The sequence below is a fragment of the Geotrypetes seraphini genome, chromosome 16, assembly GCF_902459505.1.
Source record: "Geotrypetes seraphini chromosome 16, aGeoSer1.1, whole genome shotgun sequence".
Lineage (NCBI taxonomy): Eukaryota > Metazoa > Chordata > Amphibia > Gymnophiona > Dermophiidae > Geotrypetes > Geotrypetes seraphini.
This window is the reverse complement of record NC_047099.1, coordinates 6,994,856-7,005,186: the sequence shown is the minus strand read 5'-3', so window position 1 is coordinate 7,005,186 and position 10,331 is coordinate 6,994,856. Positions and strand designations below refer to the sequence as shown.

Here is a 10,331-nt window from a genome sequence, read left to right as displayed (position 1 = left end):
ATGCGCTTTTCAAGTCCTGCTTCTACGACCTATCTAACTTGGAGCTGCGAGAGGTATGGATGAAGAGATGAAGCAAAATGCTGAAACGCTGGACAGCGGCGAGACTAACGGCTAGATTTACTACAATGCACTATTTTGTTATTTCACATTAATGCCGTTAGAACATTTCCCCCCTCCCTCCTTTTATGAAGCCACATTACGCTTTTTTATCGCCGGCCATGGCAGTAAAAGCTCCGACGCACATAGAATTCCTATGACCGTTGGAGCCAATACTGCCACAGCCGGCGATAACAAAGCCTAAAGTGACTTCGTTAAAGGGTCACCAGCCACACAGACATTCCAACAGAACAGTGGGGCACCTTAGAAAGGGTTAACATAGTTGGAGCCTCACAAACCCGGATGTATGGCCCCGCTCTGTTCCACTCCCCAGTCCCACCCAGTTCTGCCTCGAGTCCCGCCCCATTCTGCCCTAATCCCCGCCCCCTCAAAGCCTCATCTTCTTCCCCAATGAGCTCCGGCCGTGTCTGGAGGGCATTGAGCATGCATGGATGTGTATGACATCATCAGCACACGCTCAGAGGCCCTCCAGATGTGGTCGGAGCTCGTCGGGGCTTTCCAAAACCCAAACTGCTGGGTTTTGGAAGGTCCATCCAGGAACCAGGACAGTCCTCTAAAAAGAGGACATGTCCGGGTTTTCCTGGACGTCTGGTAACCCTATCCTGAGGGCACTGCTGTGAACTTCACATTAAGAGTGCCTTATAATTACAGTGAGACCTCCAAAACTCCCTCAAAATTTAGTATACCCACCTGTCTACCACCCCAATAGCCCTTATAGATGCAGGTGGCACCTATATGGCAGTAGAGTAGGGCTTTGGTGCGTTTTGATGGGCTCATACTTAACACCAAAGATGCTGTGGTTAGAGTGACTTATGGGTCTGGTTCCTCCTCTCTATGGTTCACTAGCCCACCCACCTGGCGACTTAAGAGCCCTGTGTGACATTGTCTTAGGTTTAACTTTGTTCATGTTAGCACTTTTGCTTTTTTCTTCATAACTGGTGTGATAACAAATCTTGTTATATCAATTTTGATGTTTATATTGTTTTTGTTAAAACCGTATTTTCTCAATCAACATACAAATGGACTGTTAGGCTTTCCCATACCAGATGGTGCTGTTTCATTCAGATCTTTGTGAGGTGGGGGGGGGGGTCAGTGACCACTGGGGGAGTATGTGTGTGTGTGTGGGGGGGGGGTCATTACTTAATCCCTCCAGTGGTCATCTGGTCAGTTTGGGTACCTTTTTGGCACTTAGACAACTTCCAAAAGAGGTCTAGCACAAAACCTCTAAATTCGGTCCAGGACGTTTTGCAAAAGGTTTGGTCCTCTTTTCGCAGAACCCTCAACAGGACACTACTAAATCTCCCATCCACAAAAAATCTCCAGTACAAACGAGTTTTCCACTCCATGCTTACCTTTCTAGGAGTAAAAACTTGGAATGAGCTCACAGAAACGACCAGAACTGAACCTAACCACACCATATTCCGGAGAAAACTGAAAACCCATCTTTTTGACACTTAATCTCCTGTATTCTCTCCTTCTCTCCTAATTTCCACTTTCCCTCCTCCCTCTCCCCCTCTTCCCTCCTCTCTTTAAGTCGCCTTAAGCCTGTATAGCTATGAGCAACGCACAAATAGAAGATTAGATTATCTATCGCCATAAGACATCCAAGTCTAGCACACCTAAAACCTGCCCAAAGTCCACTCGTAACACGCCTTTTAACAGGCCCCCTTGAACTCTGGACACCCGGCAAGCAAAATGGCTCAATAGGGTCCAGGAAAACAGTTTTGAGAATCGGCACTTGGACGTTATAGTTTTCTGATTATGCTCCTAATTGTGTGTTAACGCAGTGGCACCTTTTAGGACATCCAGCCCTTAAGGATATGCTATTTAATTTATTAATTGATTTCAATGTGTTAGTTTTCTAAGTATAAACACTGGGTTGTTTTTTTTTTTTGTAAACGACAGTGCAGTAGTTTTACTTATCCTTGGGTTTAAGGCTGAGGCACGAGATACACCTTTAGGGGACAATGCTAAAATCTGACACGAGGGCGTGGATTTAGCTCGTGCTAAATCAATGAGTGCACTAACCGCTAACACGTCCTGCGTTAGTGTTTAGTGCGTGTTTAAGCTTAGCGCACCTTTGGATAAGGAGTAAATTTTAAATACAGTCCAAGTTCGCCTTATTGTCGAGCTCTATCCTAAAATTTGCAGATTGTCCAACTTTATTCCTTGGGTTGCATACATGAGATCTTTACTACATACTTAAGATTCATATTTTCCTTTTATCTATTTCTTATGTAATAAGTTGTACCCTCACTTCTTACATTCTGTAATTCGCCGATTGTCCAGCATTCTTCGATATGAACCGCCTAGAAGTCATTCGACTGTGATGGTTTAGAAGAATAAAATTATTATTATTATTATTAGTCTGCAGTAAAGGACAATCGGAGCAAACAAAGAAAAAACTGCAGACTAGAGTATGAGATGCAAGCTAGGTTTATTTAAATAAATATACATTGCCGTTAATGTCACCATCTTTATACAAACCAAGGGACCCGACACGGTCCGTGTTTCGGTTAACACTCCTTCATCAAGGGTCCTAACAAGTAAAAATGAAAATAACCAAAACTATAAAAAATAATAAATATATACAGAACAAAATAGATGAATAAAGGCAGGCAACGAAAAGTGAGCTGGTGAATCACAGCCATAAAGAACAACAAAAGGCCATACAAATAAGTGTGGTGCATGTATGTGATATAAGTAAAATGGGATGAGAGCGTATTTTACCCAAACCAGAAATTAAAGCAGTGAACTGTGGGCAAAGGAAAAAGAGAAGAGAAATGCAAATGCATGGGATGCAAATGGGAAGAAATGAATGCAACATACCCTAATTTGGAAAGGTTTTAAATCAAACCACAACAAAAATAAACTAGAAAGATATAAGAAGAAGTTGGAAGGAATGAACTGAATATATGAGAGCAAATATAAAGCTATGCATCATAACATGGACTAATATCCATTGTGGTTATTAAAAAACAAGCAATCATTATTTGTTAAAGAAAATTAAAAAATAACATGGACCTAAAGGTCTATGTGAAATGAATAAAAAAACCCAGAACGGTAACCTGGACTTAAAAAGTCTATTTAAGAAGAAGGGACTTGGTGAACTAAGAATAGAAAGTCTAACCAGGGCCTATTGATTAAAAGGGCTAGCAGCTCAAAACCGAGAAAAATAAAAAATTCAAACCAAAAGGCCTCTCCTCAAATTATGTTTAATCGTTGATCCAAACTAGGGTTACTAGGCGTCCTGATTTCCCCGGAAATATCCTCCTTTTCGAGGGCTTTTCAAAACCCGGCACTTTGTCCAGGTTTTGGGAAAAACTTCTAAAAACTAAAACTAAAACTTAGTTTTATAGACCGAGTCATCAACCAAGAGGAGCTCGACTCGGTTTACAATAAAGTAAAACATAATACAAAAATTTTACAAGAAAAAGTAGCAACGAGCGACGTCGGGACAGCATCTGCGCATGCATTCGCGTGGTGTCATCGCATCACACCAGAGTCTGTGCAGAGGCCGTCCCAACGAGCAAACAGGTTGAGGGGGCTGGGGGGCAATTTTATGGGTCTAGATTTTCGTTCTCGGTAACCCTAATCCAAACTTAACTGATTTTTGAATTATTCTGTTTAGAAATCCATGTCAGGTTTATGGCTGACATGGATATGCCAACAACATTTCGCCGTCCTTGTCCAATCCATCATCCTTTCCAAACGAGACTACTGCAATGCCATCTACTTAAGCCTATCAAAAAAAAGTCTTCAAAGACTCCAGCTAATCCAGAATACTGCAGCCAAGTTGATCTTTGCAAAACGCAAGTCTGACCATGTCTCCCCACTCCTAGCCAAACTTCACTGGCTCCCAGTGATTTCCAGAATCCATTTCAAATGCTCCTGCCTGGCTTTTAAGATCATTCACAGCATTCTTCCTCCCTTAATCCCACTATTTTATAACTCCTCGAGTCCTGACTCTACCAGACCCGCCCAAAGGTATAAACTATCCTTCCCCTCTCTACATGGTATTCGCTATGCAGGCAAACTTGGAAAATCCCTTCTCTTCAGAATCACAGGTCTTTGGAACGACCTTACTATCCCGCTGCGGAACCTGGGCTCCCTCCAATTATTCCGCAAGCAACTGAAAACCTGGCTTTTCACTAAAATGTAATTCTATCCCCCCTTACTCTTCTCTTCTATATATAAGTTCATGTAAACCTTTTTTTTCCTTCTCTTCCTATAATTTAAGTTCTTGTAAACCGTGCCGAGCTCCACATCCATGGAGATGATGCGGTATATAAACTTAAGGTTTAGTTTAATTTAGTTTAGTGTTCACATATTCAATAGATAATCCAATATATTTCTTACTTACCTTTATCGTCTTACCCTTATTAATTGTCCAATGATAGTACAGCCACATCCAGAATTTTTTAGTTTAATTCCAGTCAGGGATGCAAGTCAGAGTCCACTTTCTAATCATATTTTTTCTAATTTAAAAAAAAGTTGTATAGACTCTAGTATTGAATCCCATAACAGCATCTGAGCCACTCTTGAAGAGGAAAGAAAGAGAATTGGAATCCAGCCTCATGTCTTTTCTGTACCAAAGATAATCTAACCAGAGTTGCCAAGTTACCCAGTTCCAAGAAAGAGAGATTCCAGACCAGTCCTGGATTTCAGGCAACCTTATCCTGGTGAATTATGGGACCTCCAACATTGATTTCAATGGGTAGATTCAGGGACTTACAGACACCACACCGCCTTTGGGTTGCAAGTTCCACAGGTCTGGGGGGAAAAGTCTACCTCCTGGAACTGGGTACAGAGTAACAGTCAAAAAGATGGTAATGTGCAACTAAAGGCCACAGTTGGAAACCTGGTTCTAATAACAAAGGAGCTAAGTTCCACTTCCAGAATCTTTCCAGCAAATCAGGATGCAAAGTCCACCATTGCACACCTGAGATGCATGCATGCTTTTTGTTAAGATCTAATGGTTTTGTATTTCTATTTTCTTTAACGACAATCAAAACGCTTCATGCTTTTATTTGAGATATAACAACCAGAAAGCGTTTGAGCCACCTCAGTCTTTCACAAGGCGTCTATGAAAGCTTAGTGACAGCTCCGCCCACCCCTGGCGCGGCGCCGATTGGTTCCTGCTGGTCCATGACACCGCCTCCAAGATGGCGGCGCACAGTGTGTGAGATCCGTACAGGGCGCCGCCATCTTGCGGAAGGGGAAGGGCGGGTCTGTCTGTCCGTGTACGGTAGCCCAAAGGAGGAACAATGGCGACGTCCATGGCCGCCGTGGTTGGTAAGCTGAGCGAGGTGCCTGTTAGATAATAAAAGATGGAATTAGAAAGGCTCTGTGACCGAGGAAGAGCACAAGAAGCATCAACATGGCGTTAAATAATAAAGGATGGCTTCTCTGATAGCAGCCAATCAGAGGCCAACTGGGGTTGTACTTAGTGAGGTCATAATGGTACTTTATGATGTCACAGTGGAGCTTTATTAAGACTATATAAGGCACCATGACGTCACAGTGCAACTTTCACATCGCAGTAGCACCAGGCAAGTAGTTTTGGGAGTGACTTGCTGGCTTTTTTTGCCCCCCACCCCAGGTCTACGGCTGACAGCAGGCATGACGGTACGGCACTTCTCTTGTGGCAGTATTCACTGTGCTGGGAAGACCTGGCGAGTGAGGTGAGCATAAAAACTATGGCATTTTGTCTGGGTTTTAGACAGTTCCAGCTCTGCCAGAGCTCAGGGCCACGTCTGGAGGGTCTGTGAGCATGCACAGAAGTGATGTGATTATGTCACACACATGCATGCATGCATGCATGTAACATCATTGCATCACATCCATGCATGTATGTTCAAAGGCCTTCCAGATGCGGCCCAAGCTACGGGAAGAAGAGGAGATGAGGTTGGGGGTGGGGGGCAGAGCTGGGGGTGAACGGGACAGGGCCACATGTCCTTTTTTGCCATAAAAATATGGTAACCCCACTCCTTATAGACTAACCAATTTATTAAGGTGTAAGTAGAGAGAAAATCTTACTGCCTCTGTATCGCTCCATGGTGTGAGTGGCACCTTGAAAACTGTATGCTTGATTATCACATCTCAAAAACTACAAAGGTGCAAAGATGGGTGGCCAAAATGATTAAGGGAATGAAATGACTTCCCTGTGAGGAAAAGTGAAAGAAGTTAGAGATCTTTAGCTTGGAGATTGAGGGGAGATACAACAGAGGTCTATAAAATTAGCACCGTGGAACTGGTAGACAGTCAAATCGATTGCGCTTTCAAAAAGCATAAACTAAACATTACACATCTTATTGTATACCTATGAGTTGCATGGCACATAACACATGCTAAATTTGTAAGCACACCTTAGTAACAGGGGCATGCAATGGAGTTACCAAGTAGCGCACTTGAAACGAGACAAGCTACGGAATTCCTTGCTAGAGGTTGTGGTGAAAGTAGTTAATGTGGCTGAGTTTCGGCAAGGTCTTAGAAAAAAGTCCATAAAACTGTTATTGAGGTAAGCATGGGAAAGCCACCGCTTAAGTACCGTACCATACAGTTTCTTATATCCCAGAATTTTCTACAAAGAATCATTGTGGCTTACAATAAGATTGGAATCGGGTATTGCAGTAACAGTCAGATTCTAAACAGTCAGCAATTAAGAGGAGAAGAGGTAAGTCTTTAGCGATATTCTAACATGGAATTTCACCACTTCTTGAGATCCCATCAGGTACATTTGACCTAGATTTGGCTATTGTGAAAAAAGGATACCAGACTTGATTGATCTTTGGTCTGACCCAAGTTGACAAATATTGTGCTTTTAGAAATATAAAAACATATGAACATAAACGGTACCCTTCCTGAAGAGCTTATACTCTCTACTTATAATATGGGGAGCTGGTAGTAACTTCTTCCAATGTGTGATGGATAGAGGGTTTATATCAGAGAGTTTGTTAGCACTTTGTGCTCAGGGAAGCGGTACCAAAGTTTTGTTTATAATATTTTTTGGTTTTTATTTTGATTCTTTCTCTGCCTGTTTCTCTCTCTCTCGCTTTATCTCAGCCACGGTTTTGCTCCAAGCGACTCAGAGTACGGACCCCTCACAGATCTCCCTGACTGGTCCTTCGCAGGTATGCCATTATCACTTTCCTTCAAAATTTTGAGCTCTGAGACCTCACGATGCCTCGAGGTTCTGGTGCAGATATAAGGAAGCCTTTCAACACAGAAAGGGTGGAGGACACTGGCTGAACCTACAAGTCTTACACCCTTTCCCATCCCACAAATATCCAATTTCGGACACCCTGTGGAATTCCTTCCTATTGATCTCAGACAAGAAAATTGTGCCTCAAAATTTAAATCAAGTCTTAAAACTTTTCTTTTCAAAGATAGTGATATTTGGGTAACTTTATTCTTTATTTGTATTGCATATTAGGATATACAGTATTATGATATTATTATATGCAGGAAAATGAAATTATTGAATGATATTTGTGTTACCTGTGTAGATAATAGTGGAATATGTGGAATATCTTTTGTTCTTTCATTTGTATGACACTGTTTTTGATTAAAAATCAATAAAGAATAAAAAAATAAAAAAAAGATGCCTTTGAAACATAGGTCAAGACATTACCCTTAGTACAGGGTGCCCACAAAAACACTCCTTGTATTGGAATATGATTGGAATATTCTTTCACCTTTGAGGCTACAGTTTCATCAACTCATAAAGTTTCATATGGTATCTGTTGATTACATACACTCGATGTGCGCCCCACCTGTTACTTGGCAAACTTCGATGCGATAATCGAACTCGGACCAGACTCTCCGAAGCATATCCGGCCGTGATCGCGTTTATAGCTTCAGTGATGCGTTCCTGCAGATCATCCATAGTTGCGGGTAGTACCCCCAAAGGAAAAAGTCACAAACAGTAATGTCCGGTGATCTCGGGGGCCACTTGAGGAACACCTGGTCGTTTTGTCGTGTTGCATTGTCTGAAGGTTGTAACTTCTGCACCAATTGTAGCTTATAAAGGTGAAAGTGCAAGCAGTTGTGTAAGATCTTGCTAACTGACTTGTATTTGCTGTCAACTTATTTATAAACATATTCCAATAAGTTTTGACTTTGTAACCATTTAAAATCAAGAAGTGTTTTTGTGGGCACCCTGTATATACAATGTAACCTTTACCGTCTTCCCTTTTGTATCCAGTGTTTTAATTATTTGTGTTTGTATCCCTTAAAACATTTATGTGAACCACTTCGATTGCACATTAGACGGTGAAACTTGGAGAGGCAGACCCAGTTTCTGGTAACATTTCCTGACGGATCCACCGTGCTGTCTACAGAGAAACCCCCATGTTACAGCTAACAATTTTGCTTGACAGCAGAGACTCATAATTGGTGTTCCTCTCCATTGTTTTGTAGATGGCAGGCCCGGTATTCCCTGGAAGGGGCAGTTGCGAAGGCGGGAGCAGCAGGAGAAGTTTGTGGTGAGTGTGGCAGAGCTATGATCCCCATTTGCATTATTTCTGGGATTATTATATAGAGTTCTAATCATTTTAATGAGCATTTATTAATAACAAAGAAAATATAGCAGAAACACAACCTTACTTTGTGTATGTTTAATTGGAAACCACTGTGATTCCAGGCGGTATGGTAAGGGCTCTGCTGGCGTTAGTTCTAACCGCATAGCGCGGGTTTAGCGTGCGCTAAAAACATTATCACAACTTTGTAAAAGGAGCCCTAAGTTTTTAAATAAATAAATAAAACTAAACCCACCCTTTTACTAAGCCGTGACAGAGGTTTCTACCGCAGCCCGGAGCACTAAATGCTCCGATGCCTAAGGCAACATGTTCACAGTTTCTAACAATGAATGTGCTCAGTAATAGGCAGAAGCACAGATTCGATACCAAAAAAAAAAATAATATTTATGTAATAAAATTAAAGGGAATAAAAATAGAATTAAACAATAATAATCTATACATAAGAACATAAGAATAGCCCTACTGGGTCAGACCAGTAGGCCGTTCTCACGGTGGCCAACCAACTTCCTAAATTCTGAGTGTTATTTTGCCACTAGCTGAAAAGTGTTATCTTATTTCGTTAAGTCCAATTTGCAAAAATGAAATTCTGTGTTTTGACATAGTTTCAGATCATTGATTGAACCGTATCCATGTCAATCTCTTCTTGGTTGGGCTGAGAACTTTTCAGCACCCCTTCGTACCTGCATAGTCAAAATATCTCAGCACAAGAGAACAGGGCCGTGGGCCTGCTGGTACTGTTGCATAATAGACATAACCTCTGGCAGCTGGGATACAGTTCACAAGTTTCAAGTTTTATTTTGGTTTTGATGAGTCGCTTATTTAATTTACTAAGCGAAATACAACTTTAATTTAAAAAAAATCTAGGCATATACCATTCAATTTTTAAATATAATAGGTTAGAGTAGACTGACAGACTTACAGACTAATAGATACGTAAGGTAAGAAAGGGCAGAACTACAATTCAAGTTGTTAGAATATCGAAGAGAACATGAATGGAAAGAAAATTAGGGAGGGGGAGAGTGAAAACCGAGGAAAAGCTAAAATAAACTTTGAACATCATTAAAGATTAAAAGCATCTTTAAAAAGAAAGCTCTTTAAGTTACTTTTAAAGCGACTCAAATCATTTTCCTCTTATATATTGAGGTAAGGTATTCCATAGTTGCGGAGCCATTACTGAGAACATATCATGTCGTCGAGTTCCAATAACTTTCAAGGAGGGAATTGCTATAAGTTTTTCACCATAACTTGCTCAGAAATTCAGATTTTTTTGGGGGGGGTCTACAGTTGGTCGGGTCTACAGTTGGTTGAATCTGCAGCTACAGAGGGCCAAGTGTAGCTAAAACTTTAACTGCGCAGACTGGCTGGGCCATCATTTCCTGTGGTACTAGTAAAGGTGTAGGGCCGTGCTCTGCTTTTTGCTTCTAATGCAACCTTTACTTTTCTCTCGGTTGCACCGCAGCGCCGTGTGATCATGCTGAATAAGGAGATGGATCATGGAATAAGAGTCTGGGAGGAAGCCCAGGATAAGGCAGCCATGCAACAGGAAGAGAAGAGGAAGATTCGCCTGAAAGAGAAGGGAGCACTGCTCCGAAACAAAACCAAAAAATAAAAATGAAACGCTTCCCAGTTGCAGAGTCTGTGCTTTTTTTCTGACACTTGCCTGCTTCTAGCTCT

At 41.5% G+C, this 10,331-nt stretch overlaps 1 protein-coding gene across 1 annotated transcript; it reads left to right on the top strand.

Annotated features, from left to right (window-relative positions):
• The first annotated feature begins 5,286 nt into the window (after positions 1–5,286).
• MRPL52 (mitochondrial ribosomal protein L52) lies at positions 5,287–10,283 on the top strand. Its single transcript, XM_033923602.1, has 5 exons — positions 5,287–5,412; positions 5,720–5,801; positions 7,183–7,250; positions 8,539–8,603; positions 10,117–10,283. The coding sequence occupies exons 1-5, from the start codon at positions 5,385–5,387 to the stop codon at positions 10,264–10,266; spliced, it is 393 nt and encodes a 130-aa protein (XP_033779493.1). The 5' UTR covers positions 5,287–5,384; the 3' UTR covers positions 10,267–10,283.
• Positions 10,284–10,331: the final 48 nt, after the last annotated feature.

Excerpts from the sequence above, each read along its gene's own strand:
- MRPL52 (XM_033923602.1), top strand. The coding sequence starts at position 5,385 with ATGGCGACGTCCATGGCCGCCGTGGTTG. Across the intron at positions 5,413-5,719 it reads GTCCATGGCCGCCGTGGTTG|GTCTACGGCTGACAGCAGGC; the intron begins GTAAGCTGAGCG and ends CCCCCACCCCAG. Across the intron at positions 8,604-10,116 it reads AGCAGCAGGAGAAGTTTGTG|CGCCGTGTGATCATGCTGAA; the intron begins GTGAGTGTGGCA and ends GTTGCACCGCAG.